Source organism: Callionymus lyra, chromosome 7 (genome assembly GCF_982586985.1).
Source record: "Callionymus lyra chromosome 7, fCalLyr1.hap1.1, whole genome shotgun sequence".
Taxonomy (NCBI): Eukaryota; Metazoa; Chordata; class Actinopteri; order Syngnathiformes; family Callionymidae; genus Callionymus; species Callionymus lyra.
The window spans coordinates 20,540,428-20,563,117 of NC_141824.1; the positions used below are offsets into that span (position 1 = coordinate 20,540,428).

Consider the following 22,690-nt stretch of genomic DNA (forward strand, 5'->3'; position numbering starts at 1 on the left):
ACAAAAAAATACTTCTAGCACTACAAGGCGCTCTTAAAACATGTTTTCCCCAAAGATTTACAATTTATATTCCGGTCCCTTTATGTACTAATTCTGGTTCTACTTAGCTGGAAACGGTTTTATACGGTACACTGTATTGTTAAAATGTTGGTACTCTACTAAGCTGCACAGCTTCATAGTATTACTACGAATACGAAGTCGCACCTCAATTAATCTGGTGTGTCTCAAGTATTTTCATACACGTTTAAATTCAACGGGTCAACAGTACATGCATAAAAATACACAAGAGCATGATATTCTATCTATTGCGCCTTAGTCTGAAAGATACTGTAGTAGTTGAAACACTGCCATCAACTGGCAGGAGGCCATCACTTCAGGAATTTGATGTTGTGATCGGAAACTTTAAAAAGTTGTTTTCCCTGCAGAGGGATCAATAAAGTCTATCTATCGATTTATTCATGTCTAGAGTTCCAGCAAACTGAAATCATTGTGAATGTATTGGAAGTATGTTGAACATTAAGGAGGATACAGATGATGGAATAACGCCGAAAAACTCCAGAAAAACTTCCTGTTTGACCTTTTATTCCTTAACCCTAAAGAATGAGAGTAAATACAGTAGTGACAAATTCATGTAACACATTCCGAGACACACACACACACACACACACCCCTGAACTCTGGATATGTTTGATGAAATGTGTCTCAGGGGAAAATTCGAAACCCATAAAAAGCAGCGACATTATTGCTCCAGTTTCAGATGTTATCGTTCACTCACTCGCTACAGGTTTTCGTGAGCATAAGGCACCGACACTACACACCTCACATTCGTCCAAGTCCAAAGAGAGAAAACCAACAGCACAGCAGACTGAAGTCGTGGCGTCCTCACTCCGCCGTCTTGTCGTACAGGTCGAGGGGGTACTGCTCCTTGTACTGCTGCACGTGCCTCCACATCCCCTCCCTCTGCTTGTTGAGGTGCGGCGTCATCTCCTCGTACACGTCGGTGAAGAGCAGCTCCGGGTTGGGCTTCAGGCGCTTCTCCGCTCGCTCGAACACCTCCATCACCATCTTGCGCGACTGCTTCCTCCAGCTGCGCTCGTCGTCCTCGCTCCACCAGCTGCGCGCCGTCATGTAGTGTCTCAGGCGGGAGATGGGATGGTCCTGCTTGTCCCAGTAGTTCACCTCGTCCACCGAGCGGTAGGCCGAGCTGTCGTCGCTGGTGCTGTGGTGCCCGATCCTGGAGAGATTCAGAGTAGTTTGACCAGTGGCTCAATTCAACCCAGAGTCCTACAGCTGCCGCTGTCTCGCCTGCAGTTGATTCAGAACTCTGCAGCGAGAATTCTGACCCGTTCTAGTAGAAGAACTCACATTTCTCCGATCCTTAAAACTCTTCACTGGCTTCCAGTTTCTTTCAGGATCAACTTTAAAATTCTGGTTCTTACTTTCAGATCTATTCATGGTCAGGCTCCTGCTTACATCAGTGATCTGATCCAGCCTTACACCCCAGCTCGGGCTCTGAGGTCTGTGGATCAGAATCTACTGATGGTTCCTGAACACGGTTCAGGACCAGAGGAGAGAAATCCTTCTGTTGCTCCTAAGCTTTGGAACGATCTTCCTCTCTCTTTGTGTTCAATGATCTACTGACTCCTTCAAGAAACATCTTAAGACGTTTTTATTTGTTCAGGCTTTTCCTTGATTTTCTGGAACTCCTGTTGTGTTATCAGTTTTATCTTGACCTTTAAAGTATATACTTTATTGAGTATTGTTTTGATTGTGTAAGCGCTTTGTGACCCTGGTCTGGAAAAGCGCTATATAAATAAAAATAACTTACTTACACATGAATAAATGTGTGAGTGAAGACAGTGGCGACGGTTGGTGCTGTGGATCAGTGCTATCAGAGTATTAAACTGTTGAATTGAATATTTTGAATGTAGAATTTTTGAAAACATCGACCTTGACCCAGAGACAACACAAGGGATACCACAAACACATTTGTTTTCGGGCCTTCGGGTCACATTGACCCAGAGACAACACAAGGGTTAAGCATCGTAATATTTTAGAAAAACGTAATGAACTAATTTCTACTCAAAAGGGGATTATTTTACATCAAGTTTTCCATTTGAATTACCATAACAATTAAAAAAAATGTTATATATGTGATGTTTCAACTCACAGCCCCTTAAATTCAATAAAAAAATGTATTATTGGTATAATAGTGCCTTCATGTTTGGCTAAAATTATTTTATCAAGTAGCTCGGTACTCTTTTGGTATTTTCTGATGGCAATTAAAAAAGCCGGAAATTAAATAAATAATTAAAAACAAAACAAACGCAACCTTTCAATATAGAAATTATTGAATTCAATTTTATATATACAAACAAATGTAATGCTCACTTTTTTTTTTAAATATTCTCAATATCAAAAAAGTTCAATTGTTAAATTTTTGGTTCATGAAAATGAGCAAATTTTAGAAGCCCATTTTCAAAAAAATTTCGCCATCATGTAGACATGGTAGCTGCAGCGACCTCTGACCTGGCTTTAAGACGCAGTGACTCACCTGTAGGTCATGGCCTCGATGAGGAAAGGCTGGTTTTCGGCGACGGCTCTGCGTCGAGCTTCCTTGGTCGCGTTGTAGACGGCAAACACGTCGTTACCGTCCACACGGATGGACAGCATCCCATAACCGGGCCCTCGAGCCGCTGCCGGGACACGAGCGTCAACATTATCTCGATAGGAGTTGCAACCGACGAAGGCTCACCGATGCCGTCGCCCCGGTACTGCTCGTTGGTGGGCGTGGAGATGGCGTAGCCGTTGTTGCGGCAGAAGAAGATGAGCGGACACTCCAGCGTGGCGGAGAAGTTGAAGCCGGCGTGGGCGTCGCCCTCGCTGGCCGCTCCCTCGCCGAAGTAGCAGATGACGGCGCGGTTGGTGTTTTCCCTCTTGAAGGCGTACGCCGAACCCACCGCTGCTCACACACACACACACACACACACACAGTCAGACGCTCATGTACGACTCCAGGTCGTATCACAGACAGGAATGACAGCCGACCTTGAGGGATCTGCGTGGCCAGAGGAGACGAGATGGTGACGAAGTTCAGCTCTTTAGAGCCGTAGTGAACCGGCATCTGTCGACCTTTCCCGAGGTCGTCCGCGTTAGCGTAGCACTGAGCCATGAAGGAGTCCAGTGGGAAGCCACGGTACATCAACACACCTGTGGAGGATCACAGGAAGGGTTGACTGAAGTTCTAGAGAACACAGAACCTGTTCATCCCTCGCTTGTTGATCGCCTTAATCAACCAGGACAGGAAGGTATTTAGAGACTTTTGCATCATTTAAGATCCAAAAATATCTTCCAATGACATCATAAATCCCTATTAATATGTTTATTTTGGTGCTAAAAATCGGTTAAAAACAGTTTATTTAACAAGATTATCAGTCTTTGGCAGTAATTAATTGTTTGGCAGTTTCTATAATAACATTTGTACCCAAAGCTTACTTTTTTTTTATTGATACTAATACTGGGTACGATTTCTTAATTGATCCATAAGAGAATCATATTTACACTTTTTTCCTCCAAAAAAGCAATGAAAGAAAATAAAAAAAAGAAAATACATACAATGTAAGTGTGAATCCAATAGTAAACCGTAATACATTATAAATTTCTTAATAGTTATTATTCAAGACTAGGAATCTCTAATTATGTTTTCCACTCATAAAACATGTCAACTTCCTCCATGTATTATCATATTTTTCAGTTTGTAGGTGACATGAGAGGGTTTGTCTTTTAACTTGAAAACATGCTTTGATCACATCCGTCTGTGGTGTTTAAAAATTCCACCAGTGTCTCTTGTAAACGATTTCTTTGCTGCCAAGATTAAGATTCTGTGTGTTGATCATTAATCTGTTCAAGAAACTGGACAAACACAAGATATCCAACCTCTGACCTTTTATGAAAAACGAGAAACTAATTTGACCCGAGAACTTAAATCGCATAAATATAAAAACATTTCACGATAGATTTTAATCTGGTCAAGATCCACGCGCTCGTCACCTGCTTCTCTGTACTGTCCGAACACCAGGTCGCTCGGGTCCAGAGCGGCGGCGCTGCCGATGTGCGTCCCCTCCTCGCCGTAGTTGGTCATGTAGAAGGAGATCCGACCCTGCGGAGACAAACCTCTGAGCACCTCCTCGACGAGTGGCGCGTCGGAGAGCATACCTGTCTCTGGGACTCGTAGAGGATGCGATCCATGGTGTTGAGCATCGTCATCTTCTGGTAGAAGTTCAGGACCGTCTCTTTGGAGAGCTGAGTCGAACATTTTCAATCATTTCAAAGCATTAAATCTTTGACTTAAAACCGCCTGAAATCCAGTCTCTGCGGTCCGGACCCCTGCGTGGGGAGTACCTGAGGGTCTTGTGACGGGTTGATGATGTTTCCCTGTCGGTCCATCACTCTGTAGATGGGGATCCCGGAGATGACGTTGGGCTGGATGAACTCCAGCTCCTCCACGAACTCAGCCGAGGCTCCGGGAAACTGTGGCTTCTCCACCGAGGAGTCGAACGGCTGCTGAGGACGAGAGGTCTGTGGAGTCAGATGCATTGTTGGATTAGACATGTGAAGAATGGCTGCCTTGGTGTTTGGTTCTGTTTCTCTATTGCTTATTTTGAAAAATGTATAATTTCCTTCTTTTATTCTGTAATATCACCACATAAAAATAATACGTTGTGTTGATAAAAGTTTCTGAATCTGATCTGAATGCGGGATGAGGCGTTCAATGACCACACCACGGTTGTACAAATGTAAACAAAACATACATACGCTAACAATCTGTATTTAAATAGTCCACGAAGAGTGTTTTATATCCACTAGTGTCAGTATGTCATTTTAAGAAGGCGAAGTATTTATTTTTAAAAGATAAACAAAAATCAACAATTTATTTCGTTCTCCCTCAAACGTCACACGCCCCTGAACTCAGCCAATCAGAACTCGGCTACTTTAGCCCCGAAGCTAAAGGCTAACAAAGATGGAAAAAACGTGGCTTTTCCATTGAAAACGTAAAAGCCAATTTTTATTGAGAAATAAAATCTATTATAAACGTTAATGTCCCTGTTCGAGGCTTTAAAGACGGTTTCGGTCGCAAGGTTGTTGATGACAGCTGGATAGCAAATATCGCGAGATCTTGTGAATCGAGAGCACAAATATTAAAACGTAGAATAAATTAGTTATTGTTTTTTTTTATTTAATGAAATTAACAATTCCACACTGATCTGCTATAGTTTAAGTTTTCTTCAACTTGTTTTAAGGCAGTGTTCGGTTAAATGACAACACGACGCAACACTGGTGCTGAGGTCGTCCTCGGCTCAGTTCGGTTCCGAACGACGCTTCTCTGGACGGAACCAGAACCAAAGTCAGAAACTCACCGTCGCTCTGAAGCTCCTGAGCTGCATCAGCCTCGAGGACTTCATCCCTGCGGCTCGACGACACACTCCGAACATCTTGTTCACCAAGCTCACGGTCGCCATCGCGTCGAACTGCTACGGAGATCTGTGCCGGTTCCACCGAGTCGGAGACAGTGACAGAACCGGAACCACGAACTTTTGTTTCAGATCAGATCACACGATCCGTGGCAGCAACACTTCCAAGCGTCTGAACATCCGCGTCAAAGAGCTGTGCCAAGTGTTTCCGGTGGATCCTTCAAGAATAAATGACGGGGTTTTCACAATAAAGCAACAAAATGCTCGATGAACAAAAATACACAATGGAGTAAAAAGCACTGGCGAACAAGCCTTATATATATATTTTACTACAATTACAACGGACAGAAATAAACAGTATAAGTATAAGTATAAGTAAACACTATAATATATACTTTCCCTAAACATTTGCCCACAGTTGTAGATGTAATTGTTTACATATCTTTACTATCCATCTTGCCATCCATCCATCCATCCATCCAGCTCTGACTGAGGAAAGAGATATAATCTCTCCACCTGGTCCTGGTTCGACCCCTTGGTCTCTTCGCAGCTGGACGCTCCTGAAACACCTCCAAAATGAGGCGCCCAAGGGGCATCCTTAAGAGATGCCCGAACCACCTCATTTGACTCCTTTCCACGAGGAGAAGCAGAGGCTCTACTCCGAGTCTCTCCTGAGTGACAGAACTTCTCACTTTCTAGGAATTTTGTCATTTTGCAAGTATTTATTGTTCCTTAAAGGACAACTAATGTGAAAATCCAACTCTCCTGACTTACACACATGTTTCAAATGTTGAAGTCTTCCTCTCCAAGGTTCAGTAAGTCTCTCATCATGACCATGTTTTAAACTTATTACTTTATAAAGTTCTCCCCGTTTGAAATCTCGGTGAACAAGAGGTTACGAGAGCGGAGTCATTATCACATAATAATGTCTTCACTCCTCCTCCAGCCAGCTGTAATCACGCCCCTTTGTTTCATACAACGAGTCCCCTGGAGGTGGAGACTTCCTGGATTGACAACACTGTGCAACAAATCTTGATGTTTGACCAATCACGGCAGAGTGGGCGTAGTTGTAATAAACAAGATTTTATCTCCAGAAGGGTGTTTTCAGTGGGCGGGGCTTAATGTAAATATTTCAATGAAAAGAGAGTTTTGTACAAACAGACACATACTGATGATACAATAGAGTCCAACATCTATTTAAGACACACGTAAATCAACACATTAGTTGCCCTTGATACAAGTAAATAAATACAAATATTTTGGAAGGAAGGTTCATATCTTATTTTATTTTTTATAGGTTTGATTTAATAAGTAAGTAAGTAATTTTTATTTGTATAGCGCTTTTCCAGACCAGGGTCACAAAGCGCTTAAACAATCAAAACAATATTCAATAAAGTATACACTTTAAAGGTCAAGATAAAACTGATAAAACAACAGGAGTTCCAGAAAATCAAGGAAAAGTCTGAACAAATAAAAACGTCTTAAGATATATGGTAATTTTTATAATAGTATGGTTGATTTCCCTCCTTTTTCTTTGCTTGATGGCGCCTCACAACAGCCACAATTTGGCCCCTGAGGAAATTGAATCGCCAACCACTGAATTAGAAAAGATGTATAAGTGAAAAAAGTTCTGATATATTCCATGGCTTCCTAAACGCACTTTATACTCCCTCACTCGTCTGGCCCCTTGCATCGGAACAAGCAGCCGTCACAGCCAATCCCCGACGAGCGTGACGAGGCGACAACCAATGGCGTGGCTCGAGGGGCGCGGAGGGGGGCGGGGCTTGTCGTGCGGCAGACTCCGCAGCGCTCAAGCTAACAATAGCCGAGTTAGAGAGTCGGAGCTCCGGGCTGTAGACGTCAGAGCGGCCGCCGGAGGAAGCGACGCGGGGAGGAAGAAACCACTGCTCAATGAAACGGAAAATCTCGCATCTTAAAACCCACAAGACGCCTTGACACTCGCGGGGGTGAGTACGTATCTTTTGGGGGGGCTCTTTGCTGGGAAGAAGAAGAAGAAGAAGACTCGTGCGTGTGACCACGACCCTGCCTCCCCCGTGCGCGCTCACCCGGACCCTCCGGTCTCGCCCCGATAAACGCTTATTATGGGATAATCTTCTGCTGAGCCGGCGGGTGGAAAAAAAAGGGGGAACAGAGTTTGTGGCCCTTGGACACGAAGGCTGAGAAATGAGTCGATCCTGATAAATGATTCATCAGAAAATCTGAGTGAATTATTTTCTCTTTTCTTCTCCTGGATTTAACTTCAGAATTAACATCTGTTAGACAACTGTAAATGGATGGACATTCTTAAAAGTGTTACATCCCATAGTACAGTCTGAACGACTTGATTTACTGATGAGTAAATTAAATATATATATATATAACTGGGATTTTATTTTCATTTTGATCCGTGGGAATCGTAACCCGAGAAATTCCTCTTGTATTGTTAGAACATGTGAGTGATGCGAGAACCCTCGAAGACATGGTTTAGGGTCGCGGTTGCCATGGAGATCTGGGCGTGACTCGCGGAAGGGGGGGACCAGGAGGTTTTTTTTTTCATTGTCCCCCCCTACGCCAGGTCCTCATTCGTTACCGGGACACCCCGGCAAGCGTGGATGAAGGTGGAAGAATCCCGGCCCCGTTTGTGCGTGCGTGTGCGCGCGAGTCAGTCACCTGCTATTGAAGTTATTTATAGCGAGTCCTCGGTCAACAGTGATTTAGACTTGCTGACCTGGGAGTTGTTTCTTTCTTTTCTCCCCCCCCCCCCACGATTCTCTCAACTTAGAGTGAGACATTTTTTTTACTTGAGGTGGTCAAGATGTTCTGACCCAATAAGAAGATGCTTTAAAAGCAGATTTTTTATGCAGTAGTAGTTAAAGATGAACATCATAATTCAATGTTCGGATCCATGCTGGAGTAATACTTTACTGCCCCCAGATAAAGAAGAAGAACAGACTCTCACTGTTAAATTAAATATATAATAATAGTATGATGTTTAACAGGCTGCCAATATAAGCTCTGGGATGATTGACAGCTTGTTGTCTCTGATGAACCGGTGAAGAACATGAAGCCCAGACCAGATCATCACTTGTAGACATTGACTGTATTCATCGGAACATTCCAGGAACTGATTCACTCCTAAAAGATTAGAGGACAGAAATTACAGTAACGTAATATCTTCCCAGAAACGGGTTCAGTTGTAGCGGCGTCTCTTTGATGGTTTCGACTAAAAGGAAGCTGTTCATCGCTAAGGTGTTATTTTTAGCTACCGTCCTCTACGGAGCAATCTCCTCATCTACAGCTTCTTCCGTTGAGGTGGTCCATGTCCCTGGATAGCTGGGACAAACTCAATTGAGAAATCAAAATCATCATATTTGACAGTACCTTTAAGACTTATTTTTCAAACCCTATGATTACATTTTTCATGTTCGATGTTCCACAACTGTATCGAAACATGTCCCCAGTCGTCGGACCCCTTCACTGAGCATGGCTGTGTAAATACTTCTGATAATATAAAGGCCTACGAGGATGTCTCTTGAGTGGCGCTGCTGTGTGTCGCCCTCATTGCTTCCTCGTCTGGAACCGGCTCAACTTTCTGCCGCGTCTCCCCTCGGGCTGACGTCGGAACAGAAAGTCGCGGACGACATCCGATCTCCGGATTTGACACATGTGCAGTCAGGCGTGGCAGCTCAGCCCTACGTTCTCTTCGCAGCCTCTTTTGTGTGCGTTTGTAACTTGTCAGTGCAGACACACACACACACACACACAAGACGACAACCCGCATCAGTGGCCCAAATAAAGAGTCCTCCTTAAAACGACTTGTGTCTGAGGAAGCTTCACATCTTCCATCTTCCATTTGGCACTGTTTCCCTGCCCTTTTTTTTGTTGAGAACCCGTTGATATTTAATTGATACCTGGAACACCTGTCACTTTTTAGGGCAATTGTGACACACACTCAAATGAGAAAGTCCCATAACAAATCATGTCAAATAAAGTTCTTTTTATTGTCAAATATGTATGTATTAAGACATACAGCATAAATGAAATCTTGTTCCTCTCTGACCCACGATGCAAAACATGAATACATTAATTAAGACATTCAAGAAAAGAAATCAAATGTAACCAACAAAATGAAATAGATAATCGACAAACTTAAATAATCAACTAATAAACAGCAAGCTTTATCACTTTTACAACATATGTTTAGAGTCCAACTAGTAATGTTGAACAAAAAGTATGTAACAATATGTCTTAATGTACAGATAGTTCGGCTTTTCTCATATACTCTTAAGAGTAAGACACAGCGTCGGAAAAGGCCCCAAATTACAAACTACTACACATTTGGCCCGGGCCCCAGAACAACACTAGAGACGCATTTTGATTTGATTTTTGTTGTTATATTTTACAGCTATCTACATTTGTTTTGCTCTCTAATAATGTCTGGTTTAAATGATGTCAACATTCAGGGCCTAAAATGTTTGATATATTACCTTTTTTGTTATTGTTCTTTTCATAAATTGTGTTATTTAAGAAACTTTTTTTCTGTGAAGAACTCCGAGAGGGTTTGTTTGATTGTTATTTATGTTAAGTGATGTGGCTCTCACGGGAAAATGTGGGACCCCTGGTTAAGAATATTTCAGAAAATAAATCTATTGGCTAAAGTGCCAACATGAAGTGAATATAAGAATTATGAACTCATTCTTAATACGAAAACAAACATTTACGGTGCACAAATAATTCAATTTAAGGGTCTAAAATAATAAACAAAAAAATAATCTCTTGTTGAAAAAGACACTCCTGCGAGCCGCTCATTGGTTTCCAAGTAGGTTTTCCTACTACACCTGCGACCTGGTGATCCTGGTGATCCTGACCTGGTCAGGTCTGTCAGACCTAGTTATGGAGGATCTGTGAAGGAGCTTACTCTGGCTTAGGTCCTCCTCAAGGCGTCCACTCACCTGCTTCCTCTCCTTCACACTCTCTCTGATAAGTCAGTTCTTGATTGATGATGTCATCGATCCATCACTGTGATCTCATCAAGCCGAGCCCAGCTCTTACTATTGATCTCACTGGTGTACTCTTCGTCATTTGTTGAAGCAGAACTTTGGATTGTGGGTCTTCATGCTTCTGTGGAGCAGAAGAAGTGGGTCACCAGAATTCCCGGCTATTCAGGCGTGCACCATTACCACGGCAACACCAGTGACCGATACAGGACCAGTTGCGAGATCCTCCCTCTGACCCCCCTCATTTTGGTTTCTCCCCCGTAGATTCTTTCTCACACCTGTCGCACACTTTATTGTGTGTCTGTCTGGATAAACGTTCACTGTGTGTGTGTGTGTGTGTGTGTGAGAGAGAGAGTGTGTGAGAGAGGGAGAGCTTAAACAGAAGGTCTCACAGTCGGGGGTCCTAATGCGACATTATCACATTATGTTGCTATCGATTATGTTGTGTCAGGGTGTGTGTGTATGTGTGTGTGTGTTTATGGAGGGTGTGTGTCAATAAACTTCAGACTTCCCTGTTAGAATCCTCGACCTCTTTGAAGTCGTCTGCTTCCTCCTGTGGCATCATCGCGTCTGAATGAACGGTCGAGGACAAAAGTTGAATGAATCGGTTCTGGTCCAGGAGGCGTCTGCTACCAGGCTAATAACTAGTTAGTATCATTTCCATTTTATCGGTTATTATAGGTTGAAAGGTGTTTTATTTTGAAAAACTGGACATGAAACTTTCTAAGAAAAAAATGCTTTCAGAAGGAAGTGAAGCTAAAGTGTAGCACGTTTTGCTAGCCGTTAGCCTTTTCTGTCCTCTGACCTTTTGAGCTTTTCCATTTAAAAATAAATTGTGTAAATTATTTCAGTGTGAAATGCACTCGACTTGACCTCCGTGACGTCCGAGTCATGCTTACGAGAAATCATGTGGGCTGTTCCTGGATCAGCTGAGACAACAGCAGCCATTAACACACACTCACACACACACACACACACACTGAGTGTTTAGTCAGCAGTGTTTACTCATGAATCTCCTGTGTGAACAACTCTTTGTTGGTTCTTTCAAGTTTCATTGAATGCTTGTTTGATCTGCTCTTCTCACGGTTGAGCTTCACTTCTCACTCCGTGTGTTCCTGGATTTCTCCTGCAGTCTTTTCAAACTCACTCGAATGTTTTCCCGAGTCCCGGTGCCGTGCCTTTAAGAGCCACCGAGTTCTGTTTCATCGTCTTGGACGATGATTTGTGAGGTTGAAACCGTCTGGTCAGTCGGTCTGACTAGCTGACCACGGATCAGCTGATCTTGTCGTCAGCATATGAAAGTCCTCAGTTGTGTTGAACTCTGTGATTGGTTAATGTCCTGAACCCCTGTCTGTGGTGTGTGCTGCAGGCGCTGCTGTTTAGTTGAAGATGTCTGATAATGGGGAGGTCGAGGACAAACCTCCAGCTCCACCCATGAGGAACACCAGCACCTTCATCAGCTCCTGCAACAAAGACCCGGCCCCCCTCAACCACAGCTCCAAGCCCCTCCCTCCCAACCCAGAGGACAAGAAGAAGAAGGACCGATCCATCCGCTTCATCTTGACGGGCGGAGGAGACAAGAGTGAGATAAAAAAAAAAAACACTTTTATGTTGTCATGGTAACGGGTTATTCATCTGTGTTGTCATGGCGAAAATTGAAACATCTGTGTTGACAGGAGTGTTGTCGTAGTGAAGATGGTGTGAGATAAACATGTGTTGTCATGTTTAGCTGATTCTAAGTGAAACATCCTTGTCGTCGTGGTGACAAGTGTGCAAGTGAAACATCTGTCATCATGGTGACACATTTAAAAGTGAAACATATGTCATCATGGTGACAAGTTTAAAAGTGAAACATCTGTCATCATGGTGACAAGTTTAAAAGTGAAACATCTGTATTGTCATGGTGACCAGTTTAAAATTGAAACATCCGTGTCATCATGGTGACAAGTTTAAAAGTGAAACATCTGTATTTTCATGGTGACCAGTTTAAAAGTGAAACATCTGTCATCATGGTGACAAGTTTAAAAGTGAAACATCTGTATTGTCATGGTGACCAGTTTAAAATTGAAACATCCGTGTCATCATGGTGACAAGTTTAAAAGTGAAACATCTGTATTGTCATGGTGACCAGTTTAAAATTGAAACATCCGTGTCATCATGGTGACAAGTCTAAAAGTGAAACATCTGTGTGGTCATGGTGACATGTTTATAAGTGAAACATCTGTGTCGTCATGGTGACCAGTTTAAAAGTGAAACATCTGTGTCGTCATGGTGACAACTTTATAAGTGAAACATCTGTGTCGTCATGGTGACCATTTTAAAATTGAAACATCTGTGTGGTCATGGTGACACTTTTATAAGTGAAACATCTGTGTCTAATGGTGACAAGAGTGCAAGTGAAACATCTGTCATCATGGTGACAAGTTTAAAAGTGAAACATCTGTGTCGTCATGGTGACACTTTTATAAGTGAAACATCTGTATTGTCATCGTGACCAGTTAAAAAGTGAAACATCTGTCATCATGGTGACAAGTTTAAAAGTGAAACATCTGTATTGTCATGGTGACAAGTTTAAAAGTGAAACATCTGTGTCGTCATGGTGACCAGTTTAAAAGTGAAACATCTGTGTCGTCATGGTGACAAGTTTAAAAGTGAAACATCTGTGTTGTCATGGTGACCAGTTTAAAAGTGAAACATCTGTGTCGTCATGGTGACCAATTTAAAATTTAAACATCTGTGTCGTCATGGTGACAAGAGTGCAAGTGAAACATCTGACATCATGAAGACAAGTTTAAAAGTGAAACATCTGTATTGTCATGATGACCAGTTAAAAAGAGAAACATCTGTGTGGTCATGGTGACAAGTTTAAAAAGGGAAACATCTGTGTCATCATGGTGACCACGATGATGATGGTGACAAAGAAGACTTGGTTGTTTCCTTCATCATGTTGATTTGACCAAAAATGTAAATGTCTCTCCAGCGTACAAGAGGAAGGAGCGTCCGGAGATTTCTCTGCCATCAGACTTTGAACACACCATCCATGTCGGTTTTGATGCCGTCACTGGGGAGTTCACCGTAAGTGTGTCCAGCCCCCTCTATCATGCAGATGTGTGTGTGTGTCTTTTTAAATGTTTGCTTCCCTTGTCGTGTCTCCAGGGAATGCCGGAGCAGTGGGCTCGCCTGCTCCAGACCTCCAACATCACCAAGCTGGAGCAGAAGAAGAATCCTCAGGCCGTTCTGGACGTCCTGAAGTTCTACGACTCCAAGGAGACGGCAAACAGCCAGAAGTACATGAGCTTCACAGGTACACACACACAAGTACATGAGCTTCACACACACACACACACACACAGCTTGTCACTCATAAATATTTCATCTCTGCAGATAAAAGTGCAGAAGCCTTCAGTTCCTCCACCACGACGGTAAGACACAGAGTCAATGGGTTCTGTGACGGTCCTGGATCAAGTGTGTGGTACTGATGTAGTCACTGTGACACTGACACACAGAGCACTAAGGCCGTGTCAGAGACGCCAACCATCGCCACCGTGTCTGAGGACGAAGAGGAAGACGAGGCTGAGCCGCCGCCAATCATCGCCCCACGACCTGAACACACCAAATCAGTACGAACACACACACACACACGGTCACACACAAACTCACATATACAAATGCACACAAACACACTCGAACACAGATACACAGACACAAATACACACACACACACAAACTCACATATGATGCAAACAAACACACTCGAACACAGATACACAGACACAAATAAACACACACACACAAACTCACATATACAAATTCACACAAGCACACGATCACACTCGAATACACACACACAAACACACCCCCACACACCCCCACACACACACAAGCGCATGCACAAACGCATAGAAATACATAAGACGACACACACAATGAACATGCTCACACAAAGGCACACACAGGCACTCACGCACACCCTCCCACACACACACAAAAAAAACACTCTGGCGCAAACACAGGCATAAAAACTCACACAAACAGGCACCCACACACGCACACACAAAGACACACACACAGGAACACAAACAAACGTACACAAACAAAAGCATGTACACATGAGCACACACGCACACATGAACATGAACAAACGTACATGGACACACAAGCACACTCACGCACATACAGGCATATGCACACACAAACACTGGCATACACACACACACAAACACACAAACACTGGCATACACACACGCACACAGACACATGCTCTCTCTGATTGTTGTGTTCTTCAGATCTACACTCGCTCAGTCATCGAGCCTCTCGGTCCTCCTCCTCCCACCAAAGATGCTGCTACGTCCCCCATCGTCATGCCGACCAACGCCGCCGCCGCAGTAGCCCCGGCCGCACCAGCAGATGGCGCCCCTGGCGGCCTATCCAGTGCCAGCCCAGCACCGGGACCCTCGGTGCCCCGCCCTCACGACAAGGGTCGAAAGAAGAAGATGTCGGATGAAGAGATTCTGGAGAAGCTACGTAAGTTTCCCTGGTCAGGTTAGGAATGTTAAGGTTGTCGTTACACACACTCGTGTGTCACCGAAGACAAAACGTCCCCTTCAGTCCAAACACTTTTATTTTGAATTAATGAAGCGCTTTTATTATGAAAGCCTCTTTTCTTGCTTCACGCTCCAGACGTGCTCAGGTCGCCCTCTGCTGGTAAGAAGGAAAACTGGTGCCCTTTTGATTGACAGCCCCTGTGTGCACTGACCCCGCCCCCTCTGTTCATCCCTGACCTGCGATGTCAGGAAAACGACGAGTGGCTTCAGTTCCGCTTTCTGGATTCATCGATCACTCATAACCTGTGTGTCAATCAATAATGTGATTGATCTCCTGTCTCTCTCCTCCACTCTCCCTCTGTCTCTTTTCTTTAGTCTCTCCTCTTATTTCTCTTTCTTAATGTCTAATTCTGTCTCTCTCCTCCTCTTTTTCCCTTTCATCTATTTCCTCTTTTCTCTTTCCTCTTCTTTCCCCTCATCTGCCTCCTTCTGTCTCTCTTCTTCCGTCTCTTTCCTCTCATCTCCCACCTTATCTCTCTCCTCCTGTCTCTCTTGTCTTATCTTTCTCCTTCTGTCTCTTTCCTCTTATCTCTCTCCTCCTGTCTTCTCCTTCTGTCTTTCTCCTCCTTTCTCTCTCCACCTGTCTCTCTCCTCCTGTCTCTTTCCTCTTATCTCACTCCTCCTGTCTCTCTCGTCCTGTCTCTCTCTTGTCTTTCTCCTTCTGTCTCTCTCCTCCTGTCTTTCTCCTTCTTTCTCTCTCCTCCTGTCTTTCTCCTCCTGACTTTCTCCTTCTTTCTCTCTCCTCCTGTCTTTCTCCTCCTGACTTTCTCCTTCTGTCTCTCTCCTCCTGCCTTTCTCCTTCTGTCTCTCTTGTCTTATCTTTCTCCTCCTGTCTCTTTCCTCTTATTTCTCTCCTCCTGTCTTTCTCCTCCTGTCTCTTTCCTCTTATCTCTCTCCTCCTGTCTCTTTCCTCTTATCTTGCTCCTCCTGTCTCTCTCGTCCTGTCTCTCTCTTGTCTTTCTCCTTCTGTCTCTCTCCTCCTGTCTTTCTCCTTCTTTCTCTCTCCTCCTGTCTTTCTCCTCTTGTCTTTCTCCTTCTGTCTCTCTCCTCCTGTCTTTCTCCTTCTTTCTCTCTCCTCCTGTCTTACACCTTCTGTTTCTCTCATTCTATCTCATTCCTCTTGTCTTTCTCATTCTGTCTCTCTCCTCTTGTCTTTTACCTTCCGTTTCTCTCATTCTGTATCTCTTCTGTCTTTCTCCCTCAGTTTCTCTCCTCTTGTCTTTCTCCTTCTGTTTCTCTCCTCCTGTCTCTCTCCTCTCATCTCTCTCCTTCTGTCTCTCTCCACCTGTCTTTCTCCTTCTGATCAATAATCTTCTCTGTGCTCCTCAGGAACCATTGTCAGTGTGGGGGACCCGAAGAAGAAGTACACTCGCTTCGAGAAGATCGGTCAAGGGTGAGTCCAGTGATGTCACTTCCTGTAGGTTCTCGTACTAACGAGCAGATGTCTGCAGGGCGTCAGGCACCGTCTACACCGCCATCGACGTGGCCACCGGACAGGAGGTGAGTGTGGAGAAGATTCTGACTCGGCAGATGCTGACTCAGGTCCAGACTGTGGTCTCACCTGACTGTCCCCCCTCAGGTGGCCATCAAGCAGATGAACCTGCAGCAGCAGCCCAAGAAGGAGCTGATCATCAACGAGATCCTGGTGATGAGGGAAAACAAGAACCCCAACATCGTCAACTACCTGGACAGGTGAGATCTGAAACCTGTTAGTAGTCCTGGACCTGACCCGAGTGTCGTTGCCATAGTTACCTGGTGGGAGACGAGCTCTGGGTGGTGATGGAGTATCTGGCCGGGGGGTCACTCACTGACGTGGTCACGGAGACGTGCATGGATGAGGCCCAGATCGCTGCTGTGTGCAGAGAGGTAACTCCATCTTCGTTGTTGTGGTCGTCATCATCATCATCATCGTCATCATCATCTTCATCATCTTCCTCGTCTTCTTCCTCAGTGTCTGCAGGCTCTGGAGTTCCTTCACTCCAGCCAAGTGATCCATCGAGACATCAAGAGCGACAACATCCTGCTGGGGATGGACGGATCAGTCAAGCTGAGTGAGTGCTGCTCCTCACCCTCTCTTCATCATCCTCCTCTTTTTCCTCCTCACCCTCTCTTCATCCTCCTCCTCATATTCCTCCTCACCTTCTCTTCATCATCCTCCTCTTTTTCTACTCACCCCCTCTTCATCATCCTCCTCCTTTTCTACTCACCCCCTCTTCATCATTCCCCTCTTTTTCCTCCTCACCTTCTCTTCATCACCCTCATCCTTTTCCTCCTCACCCTCTCTTCATCACCCTCATCCTTTTCCTCCTCACCCCCTCTTCATCACCCTCATCCTTTTCCTCCTCACCCTCTCTTCATCACCCTCATACTTTTCCTCCTCACCCCCTCTTCATCACCCTCATCCTTTTCCTCCTCACCCTCATCCTTTTCCTCCTCACCCTCTCTTCATCACTCTCATCCTTTTCCTCCTCACCTTCTCTTCATCATCCTCCTCTTTTTCCTCCTCACCTTCTCTTCATCATCCTGCTCCTTTTCCTACTCACCCCACGTTCATCATCCTCATCCTTTCCCTACTCCCCCCTTTTCATCTTCCTCCTTTTTTTCCTCCTTGCCCCCTATTCATCTTCATCACCATCCTCCCCCTTTTCCTTCTCATCCTTATCGTTTTCCTCCTCACCCCCCTATTTTTCTCTTTCACCCCCCTCTTCATCCTCATTTCTTCCTCCTCACCCCTACTTTCTCCTTAAATCTACAACCTCATCTTCCTATTTTTCCTCCTCATTCTCCTCTTTTTCCACCTAACTCCCCTCTTGTTCCTCCTCTCCATCAACCTTTCCCCCACTTATAATAACTTAAATAAACCAAAAAACACTTATAATCAAACGATGAAGAAGAAATCATTGAAATGGGTCACATGTCTAACTCTGGTTCTGCCGGTGCAGCGGACTTCGGCTTCTGTGCTCAGATCACGCCGGAGCAGAGCAAGCGCAGCACGATGGTGGGGACGCCGTACTGGATGGCCCCTGAGGTCGTGACCCGCAAAGCTTACGGCCCCAAAGTTGACATCTGGTCTCTGGGCATCATGGCCATCGAGATGGTGGAAGGCGAGCCGCCGTACCTGAACGAGAACCCGCTCAGGGTGAGTCTTTGCGGACCATGACGGCGACATTTCTTTCTCGCTGTAGTTCCTGTGCTTACCTGTAGAGGGTGAGACTTAAAGGTGTGTGTGTCTGTGTTTCTCTTCAGGCTCTCTATCTCATCGCGACTAACGGCACTCCAGAGCTTCAGAATCCAGAAAAACTCTCTGGAACTTTCAGAGATTTTCTCAATCAGTGTCTGGAGATGGACGTGGAGAAGAGGGGGTCTGCCCGGGACCTGCTGCAGGTACCTGAAAACACACTTGTACATAAGAACCAACACAAACATCTTCACTGCCTTTAAATGAAAAATCTTGATTCATATAAAGGTTTAAGTGTCTCATCAGTGAATTCCCTTCTCTACCTCAGCATCAGTTCCTGAAGATGGCCAAGCCTCTCTCCAGCCTCACCCCTCTCATCATCGCTGCCAAGGAGGCGGCAAAAAACAACCGCTAGACGTCACTCTTTCTGCCATCTCTCCCCCTTTCCTTCCTTTTCTCCCTCTCTATCTTCACTCTTCACCTTCTACTGTCAACCTCCGAGTTGCACTGGGGGGGAAGACGATTCTCGTTGTCCCTGTGTTGGACCAATTTTGTGACATCATCAGTTCAACGTCACTGCTGTCATCACCTGCTGCGATCAAGGAGCCCAAAGACTCATGGGAGTTTTCTACTGATGTTTACTGTGTGTGTGTGTGTTGAGGCCTCACATGTGAGTTCTAATAATAATAATGAAGGAAACTGGGTCGCATTAAGAACCTGCAGAGTTGTGTTGGGATTCAAGCCAACCTCACTGTTACGAGAATATCACTCGGAGTTGATGGTGCGATTCTGTCTCAGGACCGACGGGTGAGTTTGAATTCTTGGTACTGAACAGACCCGACCCACTATAGTCTGCTGCAGGTACACAAAAATCCCAGGTTTAGGTTCTCGGTTTGTTTCCCTCTTGGTTCACTTGCACTAGTATTCGAGTCGATGGAGCAAGCTCACCTCTGCACTGTGGGATCTGAACCTTCAACCTTCGTCTCATTGAAGTGGTTCTTCACCTGGTACTGGAAAAGTTGCAAGTTTGAGCTTGACTAATGTTAGGTCTCCTCACGGTACTCCAGTTTTTCCTGAGGTTCTGGTTCCAAGACCATAGGTCCAACAACGAGCGAGTGAATGTTTACGTGTTTTATTTGTTTGTTCACGACTGTTCTGAGACACAAACGACCATGAAGAATATGCGACTGTTTCGGAGCGTGACAGGAAGTCGGATTCTCCCAGAACTCAACGCACCAAGACTGGTTTTGTTATTTTTATACGTGATGTCAGAGAAACAAACCATTCTGTTCCAAACTGCAAGTTTAAATATTTGTTCTTTTTTCTAAGAGTAACTTTAAGGTGTTTAACACCGAACTGCTGGAGTGTCTTCGAGCAAGCTGGAAAATAAACATTAAGTGAAACTACTGTGGCAATGTTTTATTAATTAACAAAAAAAAAGGAATTTAAAAATAATTAAACATACATACCTCGACTTATTCATCTATCATTAATTTCTCTTCTATGCCTTCTTTTGGGATTTTTCCATAAAAGCACTTTATCTTTTTGGTTTGCAATACACACTGACACAAAACCTCACCCCATAAACAAGTTGATGCTGACATCAAATGTTAACAATTTTTTTGTGTGCTTTTTGCTATTGTTTTTATATATTATAATATATATATATATATATATATATATATATATATATATATATATATATATATATTTGTTATCATAGCCATATCATTTTACATGTATCAGTGAAGAAGCGAGTTACCATGGAAACGCTGGGTAGTTACGTCAGACCGTGACGTGTTTATATTATTCCATCCGAAATAAACCCAAATAAAATATTGATAGCTGAGGAATATGGGTTCTCGGATCCAAATATTATTTATTTTTGTTCTTTTTTTCTGCTGGTCTGAGTCAATAGACGTGATCACGTGATCAAACGGAGCGCTCTGATTTGCTGGACGAGACGCGTGATCCAAAGTTGCCGGAAGTATATTCGTGGAGCCTCACTTCGTTTGAAACATGTAAACTCTTTACAACAGACTGGTAATTCCACTACAATTTATCTTTATCTTGAAAACGTCTAAAGGAAAAAACAAGGCTATTCCCTTTTTTCCTTGTCTTCATATTCCTATGGCAACGGCTCTGTGGCGCAATGGATAGCGCGTTGGACTTCTAGTAAATTGTGGAAGCAGCAATTCAAAGGTTGTGGGTTCGAGTCCCACCAGAGTCGAGCTTTTGCGTTAATAGAGTCTGATCCCTACAGAATTACTTTGATGTAGTAATAATAGTACATATTTGTTGGATAAAAAGTCAAACACGTTTAGAAGAACAATGCATGTGCCTTTAACACATTTGTACATCCAATGTTAAGATGAATGTTAGTATGACATATTTTGCACATTTTATCACAGTAAAAATGGCAGAATTTGGCGATTAATCTTCTGTCACTTCTGCCTCATCAAACAAGAATCAGTGCATTAAAAGACAGATTCATTTAAAAACTTGTATGAATCCAATGATCATAGACGGTCAACAAGGACTAAACATTAGCATCCACAGTGCTAAATCTGTTTCCTAGTCAAAAGGCTAATATTTCATGCTAACGACGAGAGAAACTCCTTAACTAGAGGCAACTATCACTTCGTATTACTGTAATCTGACTCCTCAGGGATCAGTGCCACCAGTAGTGATGGGATCGACCGTTCTTTTGACTGTACTGAATCACTAGAATCAGTTCATTAAAAGGATTCGTTCAAAAGATTTGTTCAGTTTGTTCGTTCACCAAATCACTAACTCGGTTCTTAAGGAGCCCTGACTGCATTTCTTCTACTTCCTGAACGCAGCCAAACAATCCGACGGTTTAATGATTCAGACACAAGGTTCACGTTCACTGCACTTGAGGGACAATGCAAAAAAAAAAAAAAAAGCGTTCACGGACAAGGACCAGTACACAGACATTCGTGAGAAATTCAGCAAATAGAGAAGATCTTGAGGTGTGTTCACAGCCGAACATGAATCCTTGTTCACTGAACGAATCCGTTGCTGTGTCTCAAATCGCATACTTCTCTTAGTATACTAGAAGTAAGTATGCATCAGGATAGTGTACATACTAACTAGTACGCAAATTCTCCACAGATAGTATGTCTCAAATCAAACACTGCCGCTACGCACTAACAGGAAATGACGCGACAGCTTCTTTTTCTACTTCTATAAAGTTTTTCCTTACCTTACCTTACCTTATTTAACGACGGTTTCAACCAGCTGTTGGAACACTATCGCCGACACCTGCTAGAAGCACGTTTTGCAAGTTTGGAAGAATAAATAAAGAAAAAATATGAGAAACTAAATATTCACGAGGTATTTACGCTTGTATCAGCACTGAAGACGTCTCATCCTTCTACTGCTGCATATACTGTATATGCAGATGTGATACTAACAAAAGTGTTTTGTTTAGATATTATTATATAATGTATTCTGTCACTTTTTGGTTTGTTGTCACTGCTTTTATTTTGTTTTCTTCATTAGTCCCACTAAGAGGGTGTAAGAAAGAGAAATGTGCAATGACATGCAGAAAGTGGACACAAGGTGGCAGCACTTGCCGGCGACGGTATTCATGGAAATACATCACGCAAGTGAAACTAATAATCCAAGAGACTCGGTTCACGAGCACTTGTGGTCCGGTGTCGTTCATGTCCATTGTACTTCCAGGTTAGTTAAGAACTCTTTCTTTAATTCCTCTTACTTTAAACTGTTTCTAAGGATTTTTGATATGATAGTTATGTATGTGAACAGAGAAAGTGCTGCGGTACATGATCGCCGCGATTACTTACTAAAATGGCGTCCGTCGCCGTAGTTAAATACTTCTGTGTGTATTTTTCTTTTGACTCCTTGGCATTTGCGCGGTAATATTTAATATGTTCAAATAGACGTGTGTGTGGTGTGTGAGTCTGAATTGTGCATTTGTGTGCAATGAAGTGTGAAAAGTATTGTGTGGAGTATATGTAGCATGCTAGCATGACTGTGCAAGTTCACACCAGTTATAGGCGCCGCCCTGGTTGAAAGCGTGCGCAGAAATAAATATATTATACAGTTTTGTCTAGTTAAACTGCAAAAGAGATTCATTTTTGTTTTATTAAGTGTTCACATATAGCATCTACTGTACTCCATGTACGATTATTATTCTTGAAGAGTGAAGGGTGTATGTTGAAAGTGAATGAATGATTGATAACAAGAAAATGATTAGTGTTTAAAAGACATGGTTTGTTTTCAAAGGAAAATTGACATTTATGTAAATGTACTTTGAATGTGGTTTTAAACCATTGCTAATGCAAAAGAAAAAGAACAAAGGAAGAGCCACGATTGCAGTAAACAGTTGAATGAAAATATGTGAATAAAATAATCCAAGAGACCTGTGCTGTGTCTCAAATCGCATACTAGCGT

The 22,690-nt window shown here is 43.5% G+C and overlaps 2 protein-coding genes and 1 non-coding gene across 3 annotated transcripts; 2 read left to right on the forward strand and 1 right to left on the reverse strand.

Moving 5' to 3' along the window:
- Positions 1-565: 565 nt before the first annotated feature.
- bckdha (branched chain keto acid dehydrogenase E1 subunit alpha) lies at positions 566-5,670 on the reverse strand. The gene is made up of 8 exons (XM_087795327.1): positions 5,418-5,670; positions 4,402-4,578; positions 4,216-4,302; positions 4,051-4,159; positions 3,049-3,210; positions 2,756-2,962; positions 2,555-2,696; positions 566-1,234 (listed from the first exon to the last, which is right to left on the reverse strand). Exons 1-8 carry the CDS (start codon positions 5,517-5,519, stop codon positions 883-885), a joined length of 1,338 nt encoding a protein of 445 aa, XP_087651453.1. The 5' UTR covers positions 5,520-5,670; the 3' UTR covers positions 566-882.
- Positions 5,671-7,304: 1,634 nt separating this feature from the next.
- pak1 (p21 protein (Cdc42/Rac)-activated kinase 1) lies at positions 7,305-19,657 on the forward strand. Its single transcript, XM_087795743.1, has 15 exons — positions 7,305-7,438; positions 11,838-12,050; positions 13,449-13,543; positions 13,625-13,772; positions 13,853-13,890; positions 13,975-14,088; positions 14,755-14,992; positions 16,402-16,465; positions 16,524-16,572; positions 16,652-16,764; positions 16,821-16,938; positions 17,024-17,123; positions 18,015-18,211; positions 18,319-18,456; positions 18,579-19,657. The coding sequence occupies exons 2-15, from the start codon at positions 11,858-11,860 to the stop codon at positions 18,663-18,665; spliced, it is 1,692 nt and encodes a 563-aa protein (XP_087651869.1). The 5' UTR covers positions 7,305-7,438; positions 11,838-11,857; the 3' UTR covers positions 18,666-19,657.
- A 731-nt stretch (positions 19,658-20,388) lies between these two features.
- Positions 20,389-20,480, forward strand: trnar-ucu (transfer RNA arginine (anticodon UCU)). Its single transcript is given in 2 exon segments — positions 20,389-20,425; positions 20,445-20,480. It is a non-coding gene; the product is annotated as a tRNA-Arg (tRNA).
- The last annotated feature ends 2,210 nt before the right edge of the window (positions 20,481-22,690 follow it).